The 17,537-nt window shown below is 57.6% G+C and overlaps 2 protein-coding genes across 3 annotated transcripts in view; one reads left to right on the top strand and one right to left on the bottom strand.

Moving 5' to 3' along the window:
- Nucleotides 1–146: 146 nt before the first annotated feature.
- LOC129542814 (uncharacterized) lies at nucleotides 147–9,831 on the bottom strand. Its single transcript, XM_055405554.2, is given in 7 exon segments — nucleotides 147–1,309; nucleotides 4,927–5,026; nucleotides 6,795–6,830; nucleotides 6,938–7,042; nucleotides 8,437–8,479; nucleotides 8,897–9,650; nucleotides 9,652–9,831. Coding segments are annotated over 6 exon segments (1,185 nt in total). The 3' UTR covers nucleotides 147–1,309; nucleotides 4,927–4,959.
- Nucleotides 9,361–17,537, top strand: part of SETD1B (SET domain containing 1B, histone lysine methyltransferase) — a 23,326-nt gene continuing 15,149 nt past the window's right edge. Inside the window, exons 1-6 of one of the 2 annotated variants that reach the window (XM_055405539.2) lie at nucleotides 9,361–9,492; nucleotides 9,979–10,166; nucleotides 10,413–10,511; nucleotides 11,159–11,429; nucleotides 13,453–13,565; nucleotides 14,531–15,769. In XM_055405539.2, the coding sequence (XP_055261514.2) occupies nucleotides 9,993–10,166; nucleotides 10,413–10,511; nucleotides 11,159–11,429; nucleotides 13,453–13,565; nucleotides 14,531–15,769 (1,896 nt within the window). In that variant the 5' untranslated portion in view covers nucleotides 9,361–9,492; nucleotides 9,979–9,992. Of the gene's footprint in view, nucleotides 9,493–9,745; nucleotides 9,873–9,978; nucleotides 10,167–10,412; nucleotides 10,512–11,158; nucleotides 11,430–13,452; nucleotides 13,566–14,530; nucleotides 15,770–17,537 lie in introns of those variants that run through there. The other variant, XM_055405540.2, reaches the window with a different exon arrangement.

Below are 17,537 nucleotides of genomic sequence, written 5' to 3'. Positions count from 1 at the left end.
TGCAAGGCATAATGTGACCACAAGATGGCAGCAGAGACTGCCCCTGGAAGCTTTCAAAGAGCACAGACCTGGGAAGAGAGAAGCCCAGCTCCAAGCTGTTAAGTGGAGAGCCCTCAAGAACCCCTAGACAAATTTACAGCAATTCATTCATTTTTTGCAGTACAAGTTTATTGAGAAGCAACTGTGTTTCTGCTTTTGAAGAACTCAGTCTTGGGGGAAGCAGTCTAAAGGAGTCTGCAAGATGTGAACTATTTACACACCAGAGCCCCTGTGGGAATCAAGAGGTTGAGAGCTGGGTAGCACATGAACTAAGCTTGGCAGTGCTGGCAGGAAAGGCCAATGGAAGTAGGATGGGCACCCAGCTTGTGTAAATGAATGGTGGCTGGAAAACCCCACCAAGTTTGCCAATGGCTGGGGAGTGAGGAGAGAGGCGAGACATGGCTGTCAAGGAAACCGAGGCTTAGACCATGGAGGCCTGGCTGCCAGGCTCAAGACAGGAGTCAGACACAGGCTCTGAACAGAAGAGTCAAGCCAAAGCTCTCTCCAGTGACTAAGGAGGAGCTGTGATTGGCTGGTGAGGCCATGGCTGGGGCTATCTCTGCACAGGGGCAGCCTGGTGCTGGCAGGAGAGGAGGGGAAGAGCATCACTCAGGGAGAGGGAGGATGGAAGCAGATTTTGAGAGAAAGGGGAGGACCACTTACCTTTGAGCTAACTGCAAGTTTGACCTTGGATCAGGGATCCTGAAGCTCAGGGAGTGACTGGGAGAGTAAGACTGTCTCATCTGGGAGGGTCATTGGGAGAATTCACTCAGAAGGGTCACCCCACTCTGAGCAAACTGTGTTAACTGCTCCAGCCTGGAGGGGGAGGCCACTTGACTTTCCTCAAAGTCCTCAGACCTCAGTTTCTACCTTTTCTACGAAATGAATTTCAACTTACAACAAATGACATAACACAGAGCCAAGAGGAGGAAAAGTGGGTCTTCCCAGCCTGGCCTGGGCCCAGGCAAGACAGCTGACACTGGCCCCAGCCTGCCCACCCACCCTGCCTGGCCAAGAGGTTGGCAGAGCCCCAACCCCACCCTGCAGGGAGCGTGTTTGATTTGGACCTGGCTCCAGTGGTGGTGCAGGGGCTGGCTTTGTAGCTAAAAATACCCAGTGGCCAGGCCAGCTGCTCAGAGCTTCATCAGAGGCACTGGGCCAGGGCAGGCCAGCTGAAGCACTGGAAACGCCCAAAGGCCCGTGGAGCCCTACTCCCTTACCTGCAAGACGATCTGAGGACCCAGGCCATTCTTCTCTTCACCAGGAATTCCTAGAAAGATTTGGGAGAAGAAAAAAATTCTTTAACCTGGTTCTTGCCACAGAACTGTTGGGACACAGAACCCTAGGGGAGTTGGCAGGTGACATTTGTGGGGGTGAAGCGACTTGTGTTCACACTTAGGCCTAGGGGCTCTCCCAGTGTTAAGTCATTCAGCCACGTCTCTTTGTAACGCTATGGACTGTAGCCCACTAGGCTCCTTTATCCATGGGATTCTCTAGGTAAGAATACTAGAGTGGGTAGCCATTCCCTTCTCCAGATCTTCCAAACCCAAAGACTGAACCCGGGTCTTCTGCATTGCAGGCAGATTCTTTACTGTCTGAGCCATCTGGGAAGCCCTGGGTGTCTAGTGAGGCCAACTGACGCCAGGAGAGAAGTAGGGCCAGATACACTTCTGTCTTATGAGGTCAAGGTCTGGCCAGCACAGATCAGGACAGGGAAGTGAACAGCAATGCCATGACTTCCACTTCCCTAGTGCCTCGGGATCACTGTCGGAGGCCACTGCACACCTGAGGGATCATCCACCCTGTGTGGGACAGAAGTTAATGGAGCCATCCTTTGAGGTCCCAGAGATGGGAGGTGGCCCAGGGGATCAAAGCTGTCTCTTCCTGTGCCAGGGCTCTCCTCCAGGTTCAGCATTTGGTAACAGGGCTGGGGGAGTGACTGCCAGAGTAAAAATATGGCCTTCATAAAGCCAGACTCAGAAACAGCTCAAGAGGTTATCCGCCAACTTCCTCCTCCTGGTTCACAAGGGGAGAGACCACGAGTCCTGGAGGGGTGGGACCGTGTCGAGATCACTGGTTAGAAGGAGACAGACAGCACTGGACCCAGGCGGCCTCTGAGATGGCCGGGTGCCCTCCACAGTCCAGGCAGACGCTGTCTCCACCCAGAGGGTCCGAAAGGTCGTACTCCTCGCCGCGCCTGTTGGCCGACGGGCCGGAAGGGGCGGGGCCCTGGCGTCCAGTAGTAAGGCAGGTCCGGCCACCTCCCGGCCGCCCTTCCGCTGGCGTGGCCCTCTCCAGGCAGGCTCCACCGGCTGGGCGCCAGGAACGCCCCGCCCCGAGCTCGCTGGGTGACCGGTGGGCGGGGCCACCCTCGCGCAGGAACCATCTGAGGACTGATAGGCTGCCCCGCCCCTCCTTTCACCTAGAGGTGATACCAGCATGGGGACAAAGAAATTCAAGAGGGAGAGAAAAAGAAGCGAGAAGGGGGTACAGCCTTCCAGGTCTTCCGGACACCCCTCCCTTTCCAAGAATCACACCCGACCCCAGGGGAGCGCCTCATTGTTCCCTAATTGGTCCGAGGGCGGGAGTGGAGGAACTGGAACTGGCTGTAGCCCTTCAGGCTGCTGCTGAGAGGGAAAGATTTAAATTATTTAACCATCCAGTGCTCACGGGAGGTAAACACCCCTGCTCCGCGGAGCCCCAAGGACTCGATCAGAAAGGATGGAGGACACCCTCAGGTGGCAGAAACGTCACCTGAGGATCGAAGGGAGTTGAATGAACACATCAGTGGCAGAGCAGAATCTAAACATTAGGACTGGGACAAGTGTGGAACGTGGGAAGAGGCTCATAGTATAGGATATTAATAATCTGAGCCTCACCAGCTTTTACAAAGTGCTCACTCTGGGTAGGGGAAAGGGAGTCTAGTGCCCAGTGTAGTCAGCTGCACCCCCTTCACCGGAGCAAAGGACAGGATGGACCAAATCCAGCTTATCTGGGATAAGACCCTCATGCGGTCAAGACTCGGCAGCCAGAAGGAACTACGAGTACCATGCTGGCTACTTTCAACCAGACAGCTTTGCCGGCTCCTGGGCAGTGATGCCAGCAGACAGCTGGCCCGGGCAGCAGACCAAAATAACCCAGACAGCTGGGGTGAGGGGGTGCCACGGACACAGGCGCTGGGCTGGAAGTCAAGACACCTGGAACCTCATTCTGACTGCCCGTGGTGGCCTCCTGACCTTGAGTGAGTCGCCTCTACTCTCCCAGTTGGGGGGGGGAACCCCTAAATCAGGACCCATTATGGAACAGCCTGTGGACTTGAGAAGGGCCACCACCCCAACTCACACACTAGAGGAAAAACATTGCTGGCTCCCAGCCGGCAGAAAGTCAGTCTTCCCCTTTGCCCAGAGGCTTGGCCACGTGCTATGGGGTGGGCTGGTGGGGGAGGAGCCTACAGATGGCCCAGCCACCTAGGAATGAAAGCCAACTAATGTGAAGCCAGAAGGTGAAGCCCTCCACCCTTTACAGCAGGCTTCACTATCATCACTTTACACAGGACACTCGCCCAAGGTCACCAGCACCCTGGAGAGTCAAGCCCACAGCTGCCAGACCTACAGCTTCCCTTGATGAAGCACCGACACTACCCCAACAAAATCTCTGGGTCAAGCCCTAAGGCTTCCCCAATCCTCAATTCAGCCCCCACACTGAGGGATGGGATAAAAGTGAACAGAGCCGATCAAACTGGGAAGCCTGAACCCAAAGGGGGGGAGGCTGTGCAATCAGCAGGGACACAAATGGTTCATCAAAGTAATCACAAACTAGAGCTCACATGGGGGAGGGGTCAGAGATCAAGGGCCACACTATCTCCAGCTGTGGAGCTTCCTGGAGATCAAGAGGACAGGAGACCCCTTACAATCAGCTTGTGTTAGGAAAATGAGAGTTGCCATTACTACGAAGCCCATGACTCTGCACCGAGAAACGAGGTCGGGGCTTCAGGTGCACAAGTTCAGGTCCTTTCAACACCCCAAGGTGTTACCTGGCACAAAGGTTCTCAGAATGTGTCTCCACCAGGCAGTCATGAGCACCACCTGGGAATTTATTAGACAGTTGAGTTCTCAGACCCCACCGACTGAATCAGAAACTCAAGGATGGGGCCTCGAAGTATTTTAATGAGCCACACGTGTGATCGGATGCACACTTTGACAATCACTGACCCATGTGTGCAAATGGGGAAACTTCGGCTGAGAGGCTGCACTGCTTACGCAAGGTCACAGTAGGTAAAACGGCTAGCCAGGTTTCAAATTCGGGTTTGTCCAATTCTAGAAACAGGGCTTTGAGGGGGAGGGGGCTGGGTGAGATGGAATCGTGGGAATTTCCTGGAAGGAGACGAGTCAAGAAACCTCTTTCTTAAAGAAAACTGGCCCAGATCTCAGGTCCTTCTGTTTTTCACCTCCCTAGCAGCCAGACATTAGAAAAGAAGAGGCCAGCTTCATACAATCACCCCACACACCCCCAATGCGGGCCGGAAGGGAGGGCCAGCGCTGGGTCCGGTTTCCTGGCAGCCGACTGTGCCTTTCAGAAGAGGCATCCAGGGCCCTCCCCCACCACAAAACACACGACTGGGAAATACTCTGCTAAGTGCAGCCTCTCCTATGCTGCTAAATACGGCAGAGAATTGCACGCCCCAAACTCCTGACAACAGAAGCTGACAGGCGGGGATGGATGGACCAAGCAGGCCCAGCAGGCAGCCGATTTCACACAGTCCCACACATCTGTGTGGGGGAGGGGCCGCAGAACCAGACTAGCGGGTTTGGGGTGCCTTCCCTCCCTGGGCGCCAGGCCAAAGCCCCCCAAATCGCCCTCGCAGGCTGGGAAAGGGCTCACACCTACCTTAATTCGAGGACTGGCAGAGTCAGACTAGACCTACTTCTGCTGTCCAAAGGAGGGCGGTCCACTCTGGGGGTACCGGGCCCCTTCTCCGGTCACGAGCCTAAAGGGAAAAAGGGGAGGTTTTTTTTAGGGCGTGGATGGCCACAAACCGGACAGGATCTCCTTGAGGGAAGAAGAGTCTTACAAATGCCGAACCCCCAGGCCCAGCTGCCAAGGCGGCCCTCACTCTAAAATGGATGGGGGGGGCGGCGGCGCGGATGAGTCACGAAGGTTCTGCCCGAGCGCCGAGCTGCAGGAGACGACTCATCTGCATTTCCAAAGGCCCGCCCAGTCTGCATCCCCTCCCCCAGGAATGGCCGGAGGTGCGAGGGTTTACCCCGCAGCCCTCCGCCTCGGAGGATCCCGGAGAAGGCCCGCTCGGCTTTCCCAGGCCCCAACCCCCGACCCGACCCTCCCGAGCGCCGGTGGCCAGCACTGCCCTCATGGCCACCTCGGGACATCGGTGGCCTGGGTGAGGGCCTCATGCCCAAAGCTGGTGACAAAGGGGGCCCACTCGCCCCACGGGCTTGGCTATTAAAAAAGGGTGGTTAGGGGGCCAAACGTGCGCGCCGAGGCTCGAGTGGGCAGCAGGGAGGGCCTGGGGTCAGAGCAGGGCCGCGGGGGAAAAAAAACTGCAGCCTCTAGAGCGGCCCTTCGGGGTCAGGGGGCGGCCTCGAGCGGCCCCGTGGCCCTTTGCTACTGGCTCCCGGACGGGAGGAAAGAAGAAAGGCCCCGCCCGGCAGCGAGGCCTCGTGCCCGCGGGGGTTCCTGAATAGGGCGCGGGGTCCGAGGAGGCTGCAGAGCCCGCTCTCTGGTCTAAGCTTCCCCAGGCCGGGGGCGTACCCCCAGGCGGCGGCCTGGAACGCGGGCGGCGGCCTCCCCTCCCCTTCCCCCCGCTCCGGCCCCGCCGCCTCCTTCCCTCCTCCCGCCTGGCGCGCGGCGGCCGCCACCGCCCGAGCTGCGGGCGGCGCGCGCGAAATGGCGCCCGTCTGGCCGCCTCGCCCCGCGGATGCGAGCGCGGGAGCCTCGGCGCGCGACGCCCCCTCAGGCCCGCGGCCCCCGAAACGGCCTCGGAGACCAATCCCCGAAGGGGCACTGTGCCCCGCGGACTCTCAGGGCTCGGCCCGGCCGACGGACCGCCGCCTGCTTCGGGCTCCCAACGACAACCGGGGAAGGAGGGAGGAAGGAAGAGAGCGGCCGCCATTAGCCACCCCGCAGCCCGGTCCTGGCTCCGGCCCCAGCCTCGGCCCCAGCCCAGCCGGCGGCTCTGCTCTGAACCTGAAAATAAAACTCGTGTTTGCGAGGGAGGAGCGAGCGCGGACGGGAGCACAGGCAGCGCTCGGGCTGCAAAGCGGGAGAGATGCTGCGTCACGATGCCAACATGGACGCCGGCCTTTTGTCCTTTTTTGCTTAGGAAGCGCAGGCGCGCCCAGGAGCCCCGAAAAGCCGGCTTCAGAGGGCGAGACCCCCACCATCAAAGAGAAAAGAGGCCTCAGACCCGGAAGGAGAGGCTTCCTCAGCTTTTGTGACCCCCTTCCCCAAAACACTTCAGTTTCTTCTCCCTATCAAGGCTCAAACCTTGAGCGAGGGGAACCCGCGCAGGCGGCTCCATGGATGCCCCAAATCGCTGGGGAGAGCTTCCTCTTGCCTCCTGGGCAAAAGGGGCAAAGGGTCTGAAGAGCCCTCCACGTGCCCCCACCCTCCCCGATCCGGCTGCCAAACATGAAGCTCCAGAAACCACCTTCTCCCCTAAACATTTGCAGCGCTTGGCCTTCTCGAAAAAACATTTCCTCGAAGGGGCAAGCCGCTTTTTTTTTTTTTTTACTTACCGCTCAGCCCGGTGCCATGGAGTCTGGAAGATCAAGCTGGGCGGAGGTTTTGGAGGTGTTATTGTGGGGGAAAAAAAAATCTTTTAGGGAGATTGTTTAGTTGGAAATACTTGGGGTAATGGTAGTGTCTTTGTTGTTGTTACCTTTTTAAAGTTACACTGTCATGGCATTTTCTGCTCCTTCCACTTCTGCAAACTTTCCAGGGTTGGGTTGGCAAAAGGCGGCTTCGCTGAGGACTGTTTACTGCTCTGGATATAGCAATGGTGTGACCGTCATTAAGAGACAAAAGGCGAAAATACACAGTCAAATCAAACAAAAGGCAAAAGACGCACCGGCCATCCCAACCACCATAGAAACTACCCCCGAGTTAACGATGGTGTTTGGCTCTAACCAGCTAGGACTTGTTTTCCAGTTTTAATCTAGTTTCCTGTGACGGCTTTAGTCTCTTTACACAAAGAGGTCTTCCTTTCCCTCACACCCCTCCTTCCCCAACAAAGACGAGAAAAACAGAGTCTGTTTTTCTTCAAATAGATCGATTTTCAAAGAAAGTGTACCTGTTACGGGGAAGAAAGCTGACTAGCATTTATTGCTGTAAACATTTTCAAAAGCTTAACTCTAAAACCTAGCTTTATAAAAGCAAAATCGTCTAAAAGCATTTTAACTGGCTTATGCTAGACAAGAGCGACAAAGACATACATGCAGATGAAGGTTCAGAAAATTAAGGACATCTCGGCAACATTAACATGAAAACTGCACTGCGTAAGGACAGAATGGATTGGGTACTTACAATGTAAAAGGTTTTTAAAAACTTAAAGAGTAACGGCTGCTTACAGTTTTTTGTTGCTGCCATTTCGCTAATCCTAAAACTATACATTTAAAACATTACCTTGTTAAAAAGAGAGCAGAAGGAGTTAATAAGATGGCCAGTTTTAAGTGTTTAATAGAGGAAACTATATATATAAAAATTTATTGTTCAGTTAAGAGAATACAGATTAAGACAGCTCCAAGCTCCCCCCACCCACCCAAGAAAAAAAAAAGAGGAAAAAAAATTAAATATGTCATTTACTTAGGTTTTTTGGAATTCAAAATTGTTAACTGCTGACATTAATGGTGTGCTATGACCTAGTTATACAAGACAAAGATGGATTCCAAGTCATAAGGAAAAATCCAGATCTTTTTAAAGTCTTCTTCATTCTTCCAATTTTGAGTCCTTTAGCTTGTTGACAAATGTTAAACACAACACTGAGGCGTCCTGAACGGGATGGTGGAGTCAAAGGAAAAACATTCCCCATTTGCAACAAAGGAAAAACCCACTTGGCCATTTAATTCCATTGCAGAAAAATGGCTCCCCTCATCTGTTGGCCTCTCCTTGGTGTCTGATGAAGGATGTTTTGAGATCAGCGTCTAATAACTCAAGCCCTATAGAAGCCGCGCGCTGATTGGCTGCCGCGCCCGGCCGCCCTGCTCCAGCCAATTACCTACCCACGGCCAAATTACAAACCCCGAAAAGAGCCCCAATATGAAATACACTACCACGAAGCCCCAGCGAGGCGGCTCCCTCTCCTCAGCCGCCAGACAGGAGAGGCAGAGGGGGCTGCAAACGCGTCCTCGCGAAGCCCGAGAGCCTCGGAGTTGAACTCACAAAATGGAAGCCGCGCGCTGATTGGCCGCCGCCACTCCCGGACCTTTAATAAAGAAAGGGGAAGGAAAGATAAATGCAAAAAGGGGGGAATCGCTCCTCCGCCGGTGGCTGGAGGAAAGTGGGGGGGGGGGTGCGGAGGGAGACGCATGTGTTCACAATTACAAGGGCACTCCTCTCCAAAAATAAAAACAGAAAGAAGCTTCTATCACCCAGGTCCAGGCCAGGGCTGCTTCCTCCCAGGAATGTAAATGCTAATTTGGTTAAAATCCTGGTGTCCCCTCCCCAGCTCAGCTCCGGGGGGAGGGGGTCGCGGGGCAGAAGAGGAAGCCGTAGCCGAGATACCTCGATTGCAACTCGTCTTGGGGCTGCCTTGCCGCCCCTCACGGTTCCAGGCGTCCAAACACACAATCATACACACCCCCCAAAACCAGCCCTTTCCCTTGGGCCCCCACGCGCCCACCTCCGGTCTTGGCAGTTTGGAAACAGTTTTGGAGGCCCGAGGCGCAAGCCGCGGCAGCCGCGGCTCGGAGGGTAGCCCCAGCCGCGGGAGGTAGAGCCCGGGGAGACCCCCCTCCCCCGCCGCCAAGCCCCCCACCTAAGTCCCAGCAGAATAAATAAATTAAAAGGCCTTCCCCCGGGGAGGGGGGAGGCAGTGTGGGAGCGCGCGAGTGAGGGGTGGGGGGCCGCTGGGGCCCGGGGCTTTGGCGGCGCAGCTGCCGCCGCCGGGAGAGTGCCTGGGGAAGCGGCGAGGAAGGAGAGGGGAGGAGGAAGAGGAGGAGGAAGAGGAGGAGGGTGAGCGCTCGGGTCGGGCTCCTTAGCGGTGTATTGTGGGATGTGCGGCTACTGGGAGCCGAGCCTCCGCCGCCAGCCGCCTCCCGGGTAGCAGCAGCAGCAGCAGCAGCAGCGGCGGCGGCGGCAGCAGCTCCGGGCCCGGCAGCCGCGGCGGCGGCGGCGCTCCCCCCTCCCGGCCCCCCGTCCGGTCGCCCCGGCCTCGGCTCCCGCGGGGGACACCATGTACTGGCTGGCGGCGCAGGGAGGCCGGCGCCCGGCGGGGATGTAAGCGCGGCTCAGGGAGGGAGAGGCCGCGGCCGGCAGCCGGGCGTCCCGAGCCCCCAGCCCCGGCCCCCGCTCCGGCCGACCGAGCGAGCGGGCGGGCGGCGCCAGGCCTGCCGCGAGCCTCGCGCCCGAGCCGGGCCGAGCGAGCGAGCGAGCTAGCGCCACGCCGGGCGGCCGGGCGGCCGGGCGGGCACCATGGGCCGGAGCCCGCGTCCTCCGGGTGCCCCGGGCCCCGCCAGTCCGCACCAGGGGCCCCCGGGAGCCCCTCGCAGCCGCTCCGAGACGGTGGCCGAGCGGGCGGGCGCCTAATTCTCCGGAAGGGTTATTCTCTCGCTCCATTCTTATTTTTTTGGGGAGCCAGCTCCTTTTGGGGCGCGCTGGTAAGGTGGGAGGGGGTGGGGGGCTGGACGATTTGATTCTTTAGCGTGTGTGTAGAAGCGGCCGCCGCCGCCGCGGCGGAGACGACAACAACTTGCTCGTTTTCAGGTTGGGTTAACGGCATGGAGAACAGTCACCCCCCCCACCACCACCACCAGCAGCCCCCGCCGCAGCCCGGTCCTTCGGGCGAGAGGAGGAACCACCATTGGAGAAGTTACAAGTTGATGATTGACCCGGCTTTGAAAAAGGGGCATCATAAACTGTACCGCTACGATGGGCAGCATTTCAGCCTTGCGGTGAGTAGCCGGCGCGCCTCCCTGTCGGGCCCCCGTTCCCCCCCCACCCCCGAGCCGTGCCGAAGAGGGTGGGGGCTGAGTGGTCCGAGCGACCCGGGGACCCCCCCCTTCCTGACCACCCGGCCAACTGTCAGCCAGGTCCCCAGTCCTGGAGTTTGACAAGTGCCTGGAGAAGGGGGGGTTCCTGTCCCTGACCCTGGGGAGTGGGACCAGCCCACCCACTCCGCCCCCCTTTCCTCTCCACAGATGTCCAGCAACCGCCCGGTGGAAATTGTCGAAGATCCCCGGGTGGTCGGCATCTGGACAAAAAACAAGGAGCTGGAGCTGTCGGTCCCCAAATTCAAGGTAGGACCCCCTCCCCCGTATCCCGCGCCCCTCCCCCTCACTCCCCGAGTTCGAAAATAACGCCAGTCCTGACCTAGCCCAGCCGGATTCTGAGTTCCCGCCGTCCGGGGGCTGGGGAAGTTTTGGCGGGGAGGGGGAGGTTGCAGGGAGAGGGGGTGTCCCCTCTCGGCTACTGTAAACAGAATAACACTCGGTGAAACTGTAATCAAGTAGCTGATACAGTGTCCTGTTCGCCCAGCTGGGGGCTCCGAGTCCCCACCTGGCTCCTGCCAGCCCAGGAGCTCGGCCCTGGGACCCGCCCCCCTTCCTAGCTTTGTGGCTTTAGGGGGACAGCTTCCTAGCCCGAGGGGTCGTCCCTGCCCTGGCAGCAGGGAGAGGAGGCCAGAGTTGGGGGGGGTGGGGAAAGAGAAACTGTTTCTTTTTCCCCTTTCCTTTCGAACCCAGAGAACTTCCACGTTCCAAACGATTTAATCCTCCGCTTCCCGGGCCCGCCCGCGTGCATTTTTTTTCCCCAAAAAAAAAAAAAATTTTTTTTTTTTTAATTTTTTACCCTTCATTGTTTTCAAAGAGCGGGCGAGTGGGAAATGTTCTGTTTTCCCTTCGGTTTCAATGTTCTCCGAACTCCCTTCCCCCTCATCTCCTGCCAGATCGATGAGTTCTATGTGGGCCCGGTGCCTCCGAAGCAGGTGACATTTGCCAAGCTGAATGATAACATCCGTGAAAACTTCCTGAGGGACATGTGCAAGAAGTATGGGGAGGTGGAGGAGGTGGAGATTTTGTACAACCCCAAGACCAAGAAGCACTTGGGCATTGCCAAAGTGGTCTTTGCCACGGTCAGGGGAGCCAAGGAGGCCGTTCAGCACTTGCATAGCACTTCGGTCATGGGTAATATCATCCACGTGGAGCTGGACACCAAAGGTGAGTGGAGGCCCGCTCAGGACAGCCACCGCTGAGGTCCCTAAGACCTTTCAGTGTGATCCCCTTCTCTCCCAGGGCCCGTCTTGCAATGTTGGGAAGCCCCTCAGTTTTCTTTGGGTACCCCCCTACAACCTTATTTTCCTTTTGCCCCCCTCTTGAGGGTAGAGTCACGTGGAGCTAAATGTGTTGTCTGTTGCTAGGAGACGGAACTGTAATTTACCAAATATGCCGGTCCTTGGCCACTGCACCCCTAGGGACCACCTGGAGGCTTCCCCACTGCTGACACCCCCGTGGGCCCCTCTCGGAGCCCTGGTGCCCTGGGTTTAGGCAGTCCCCAGTGTTGCTGTCTGTGTTAGGAGAGGAGACAGGGTTTGTTTATTAGGGTGGGGGGGGCGCTGAGGGAGAGCCACGAAACCGCCTTTAAATGTGCAAAGAGTAGGTCTCTCCACTAAAAAAGTCCTCCTAAGGGGTTGGGGAGTGCCCCTCCCCCTCTTGCCGCCCCCTCCCCCTGGAAGTGGGAACCAATCTGGGCCCGGAGTGTGGTTTCATTGATAGTGTTCCCGATAGAGCTGGGCGGGCTGCTCTGGGTGTTCAAGGGTTGACACTGTGTCTTCCCTCCTCTCTCTTAAAGAGACAGCATCACCTCCCAGGCAGCGGCATCCCGCTCTGCGCTAGCTCTGAGCCTCTGGGCGGCTGCTGGGAGAGCTGGGCTGGGGAAGCCATACCTCCCACCCTCAGGGTCCTGGGAGGCTTCTGACTGGGGGGCTTCTGGACCTCCAGGGCATCCCCTAAAGTTTGTCTGTGGCCGCTTAGAGTTCCTGTAGAATATAGAAGAAAGTGCCAGGTGCTCTAAGGTCTAACCAGAGGTGACTGGGCAGACACTGTTGGGGTCTTTCCCACCTCCCCTTCCTGTGGAGGGGGTCCCGGGGGACCCAGCCTGGTAGGGTTTAGGTGGGTAACTTCCAGGGGTTCTGTGAGCATGGGGTTTAGGGGCAATTGGGGCATACCAAACCTAAGACCTGAAAATCTAAATTTTCCTTTTTACCTTTAATACTGAACACACGTCGACTGAGTCTCTAAGTCTTTGCTGGGGGGTGTGGAGGGATGCTGCTCCTGGTTGGGCACAGTTACCCTACAAACTCTTGCCAAGCCTGTCCCAGGTCTGAGCCTCCTCAGGGCACAGGCCACAGCCCCCTTCACCTCCCCTCCTTCTTTTGTCTCTGTCAAGGGAGACCCCTTGGGTGGTGGCAGGCTTATCTTAAGGAGCAGTCAGCCCTCACAAAAATTGCAAAAAAAAAAAAAAGGCCCTTAGAGACTGCCACTAAGTTTGTATTTCAAGAAAGAGACCAGCAAAGAGTAGCTCAAGGAATGTGTCTCCTTTGCATATGTAAGCAGCTGCCTCAGAGGGCTCTATAAATATCGATAATCTGGCCCCCTGGTCTGTCAGAGGCCTCTCTCAACTAGAGGGGGGCTGGGAATGGGGAGGAGCTAGGGTGGAGGGTTATCCAACAAGGGGACTGGGGATGGGAGAAGGCCTGTGGAGTTCACAGTCAGTCAGTCCTAGAGTGCTTTTACAAACTCTGTCAGTCACCTGAGAGGGTTCACAACAAACTGTCACTTCTGTGTCACTGGGTCTCCTTTTCACTTGCTACTGGCCCTGGCTGTTAGATGGGAAGGCAGAAGGATGGGGATTACCTGACTGTGGTAACGGCTGGCATAGCCCAGGTGACAGGAAGGGGCTTTGTGGTGGGGGTGGCATGTCTATATTTGGGGGAGTCCCAGTGTCATGAGACATTAAACTCTTGAATCTCAGGATGAGAGAATCATACAGTTTAGCCGCTTCATTGAACAGATTGTACCTCCCGAATGAGGTACAAAGAGAGAAGTGGGAACTTGGTCAGGGTCACTCAGCTTCCCAAGGCGTGGCATCCCAAGTACAAGGGGACCCACAAGGATGCTCACCTGTGGGGGCTGCCCCATCCTGAAGCCTCACTGAGGCCTCCCTCCCTTGCCTTTTCCACAGGGGAAACCCGCATGCGGTTCTATGAACTGTTGGTCACGGGCCGATACACACCCCAAACCCTGCCAGTGGGTGAGCTGGACGCTGTCTCTCCAATCGTGAATGAGACCCTGCAGGTGGGTGTGTGAATGTCAGTCCTTCCCCCACCTCCCCACCCGATCAGTTCCCCATGGTGCTCCCCACCCCACTTCCCCAGCTCCAGCATGGGACACCAGGACCCAGGAGGGAAAGGAGCCTGGCTGTGCCTACCACAGCTTCCAGTGGGGTACAGGGGACAGTCCTGAAAGCCCTGTCTGCTGAAGTGCCCCTCTGGCCTGACCCCCCACCCTCTCCCTGCACATGCTGGGATTCCCACTGATCAGAGCCCATGTGCTTTCCATGCTGATCCTGAAACACTGCTGTGTTCAGGATCCTGTTGTCTGGTGTCCCATGGATCCCTCTGTTCTACCGCCCCCACCCCCGCCAACGAAAGCCTGGTTCAGGTCTTTCCCTCCAGAGAAAGAATGACTCCTCCCTCCTTCCCCAACCACTGCCCCCCAGGACACTCACCTGGACCACACTCTCGCAAATGGAGCACTCTCAGGAGTAGCTTTTCCCAAGTGAAGAGTCTTTGCTTACTTGCTGATCAGCTGGGATGTCTATCAGGCACTTTACCATGTTACACTATTTAAAGCCTAAAATATCAAGAGGCTGGGGGAACAAGGTGGCCACCCCCCCCCTCCACTTCCAAAACCATAGTTGGCCTTGGCTACCTCTGCCTGGAAGGTATTTGATTTCTGAGGCAGGAAGGAAATCCCAGTGCAAACCAAGACGTCAGGGTCTTATCTTTACCCTGCTTCAGGGATTAGGAAAAACCCTCAAGGTTCTCTGAGGATAATTGGCTACCCCAAGATTAGAGAAGGTGAGGCCCATCCAGATATTCTTCTTTAATTTCCCCTTCCCTCCCCATTCACCATGCTGAGTGAGCAGTTTCGCTCCGAGCTCCCAGGAAGATGGAGTGAGAGGGGAAAACAGTCTCATTCTAGTGCATGTTTTTCCCCTCAGCGATCTCAGACCTTTCTCCCTCTTTCTCTCTTTCCAGCTGTCAGATGCCCTGAAGCGCCTCAAAGATGGTGGCCTGTCTGCAGGCTGTGGCTCCGGCTCATCCTCTGTCACCCCCAATAGTGGTGGGACACCCTTCTCCCAGGACACAGCTTATTCCAGCTGCCGCTTGGACACACCCAACTCCTACGGCCAGGGCACGCCGCTCACACCACGCCTGGGCACCCCCTTCTCGCAGGACTCGAGCTACTCCAGCCGCCAGCCCACGCCCTCCTACCTCTTCAGCCAGGACCCCACAACGACCTTCAAGGCTCGGCGCCACGAGAGCAAGTTCACAGATGCCTACAACCGCCGCCACGAGCACCATTATGTCCACAACTCGTCTGCTGTCACTGCGGTTGCAGGGGCCACAGCCGCCTTCCGGGGCTCGGTGGACCTCCCATTCGGGGCAGTTGGCAGCAGTGGGGGCAGCAGTGGGACCCCGTTCAAGGCCCAACCACAGGATTCAGCCACGTTTGCCCACACTCCACCGCCCACCCAAGCAACCCCTGCGCCCGGAGTCGCCTTCAAGTCAGCTTTCTCTCCGTATCAGACTCCCGTGCCCCCTTTTCCCCCGCCCCCCGAGGAGCCCACCACCACAACCCCCTTTGGGGCCCGTGACAGCGGTGAGTTCCGAAGAGCACCTGTGCCCCCACCCCTGCCACCCGCTGAGCCCCTGACAAAGGAGAAGCCTGGTACCCCGCCGGGACCCCCGCCCCCTGAGGCCAACAGCATAGAGCTGGGTGGTCGGCCAACCTTCGGCTGGAGTCCTGAGCCCTGCGACAGTCCCGGCACGCCTACACTGGAGTCGTCACCTGCAGGGCCGGAGAAGCCCCATGACAGCCTGGACTCACGGATCGAGATGCTGCTGAAGGAGCAGCGCACCAAGCTGCCCTTCCTTCGGGAGCAGGACTCAGACACAGAGCTGCAGATGGAGGGCAGCCCCATCTCCTCCTCCTCCTCCCAGCTCTCCCCACTGGCCCCTTTTGGCACTAACTCTCAGCCAGGCTTTCGAGGCCCTACACCGCCTTCCTCGCGCCCCTCCAGCACCGGCCTGGAGGATATCAGCCCCACGCCACTGCCTGACTCAGATGAGGATGGTGAGCTTGATCTGGGCCTGGGGCCTTGGCCCCCACCCGAGCCGGGTCCCCCAGACCCTACCTGTCTTCTGGGTCAGACAAGTGAGGCGGCCTTGGACCTGGCTGGAGACAGGACCCCAACCTCAGAGAAGATGGATGAGGTACCACATGATGTCTGTCCGTCTCTGTCTGGGCTTGGTTCTGTCTGTCTTGTGGCACCCTCTTTCCTCCCTGAGGGTAACTACGACACAGAAGCAACAGGGCTAGGACAGCCAAAATAACAGGTCAAAAATAAAAAGAACGTGCAGAAAGCATCAGGGGCCATGACTGAGCGACTGGTTTGGCTCTGAGCTCCCTAGCAGCTTTGGCAAAAAGGGAAACTTGAGCTAGATCTGTTGCTCTTCATGTTAGGTTATGGGAAGTTGGGACTTTTCCGGGGGATAAAGTCTGAATGGAGCTTCTTTGGTTGAAGTCTGCTGAGATCCCAGAGAGTGTGGACAAGTGATGGTTTTGGGTCCCCTCCTCTGTTGGGTGGCTAGGGCCTGGTCAAGACTAGTCCTGACACTCAGGCAGTTATGGGGAAAGGGAGTAGCCAGAGTGTTCGGTGGGAACTCTGGAGCTCTGTCTCCTAGTACCTGGTGCCCTCTGAAGAGACTGGAAACCACATGGGGCAAGGAGGGCATTGAAATTTACCTTCTTCCTCTCCCCTGGCTCCAAGAGTTTCAGGGGGAGGGCCACAGCCAGAAGCAGGCAAAGCTGACCCCCCCCTCCCACCCACAGATCTTCATCTGGGGTCTCTCTGCCCAAGCTCCAATCTCAGGGTTAGCGTGAGGGATGCTGCCTGCCACATTCTCTTGTGGGGAGGATTAAGTCATCTTCCTTGGCTCTGTTCCTACCCACTCCTGGTCCAGGCACCTGCCCTGGCCCTCCTGGAGACCTGCTTTGGAACTCGTGAGCCTGAAAGGCATGAGCAGCCAGGAGCATAGAAGGAGCTCTGTGCCCCTGTGGGTGGCGGGGAGGAGGGTCCCTCCCTCTTTCCCAGGTCCTTTGATTAGGCCGATTTGGCTGCCTCAGGGAGGAACAGAGAGAAACTTGGCTTGCCTGGGAGGGGACTGCAGGTGGCCGGGGCTCCTGGGGGCCTCCGAGCTGATCTGGCAAGTGGTTTCTGGCGCTAAGGGGTTCAGGCAGGGAGAGTTGACAGGTGTTGCAGAGGCTGGGGGTGGAGGGTGCGCTGCTGGCTCTGCCATCCTCCTTTCTTCCCGAGGTTAGAGGATGTTTGTTTACCATGCTCACTTGCTGATCCCGGGCTAGGAAGCCCAGAGTAGCTGGAGGGAACGGGCTGTCCCACCGGGTCACTGGAGGAAAGGGGAGACTGAGGCCCAGAGAGCTGTGGTCCGGGAAGCCCGGGAGTACGGACAACTCCAAGGTGGCCCTCGGGAGCCCCCTGCCGGCAGTCGGGAGAATGGCTCCCGGGCCCCTCCGGACCAAACCTAAGGGAATCCCAGCCTAGGCTGACCAGGCGGGAGAGCAGCGCGAGGGGGCACTCCCTATCTTCACAGAAGCTGGTGGTTAGAAGTTCTGGTTCCAGGCCTTAAGCCTTGAGCCTCGAGTCCCACCTCTGTCACTTACTGGTTATGTGACCTTAGGGAAGTCACTTTCCCTCTCTGAGTCTCAGTTTCATCATCTGTGAAATGGTGGGCTAGTGAGAGTATCCGCCTCACGGTGTCTTGGCTTAAGTGAGGTGCTGCACGGGAAACTCCAGGAACAGCTCAAACTGATGCCCAACGCCCAGCGGCTAGTTCCCGCAGCTTCTCGCCCCCCGGACGTGGGAGGGGCGGAGGGAGGGGCAGGGCCTCGAGCTGGAGCGCGGACCCGGGTCTCCTTGTGATTGGCTGGCGGCGGGACCGGGGTTAACCCTCTGCATGCTGT

Source organism: Moschus berezovskii, chromosome 19 (genome assembly GCF_049115385.1).
Source record: "Moschus berezovskii isolate FMDL1 chromosome 19, NW_MosBer_1.0, whole genome shotgun sequence".
In the NCBI taxonomy this organism is placed as follows: Eukaryota; Metazoa; Chordata; class Mammalia; order Artiodactyla; family Moschidae; genus Moschus; species Moschus berezovskii.
The sequence above is the reverse complement of the archived record's forward strand: the minus strand, read 5'-3'. Positions and strand labels throughout refer to the sequence as shown.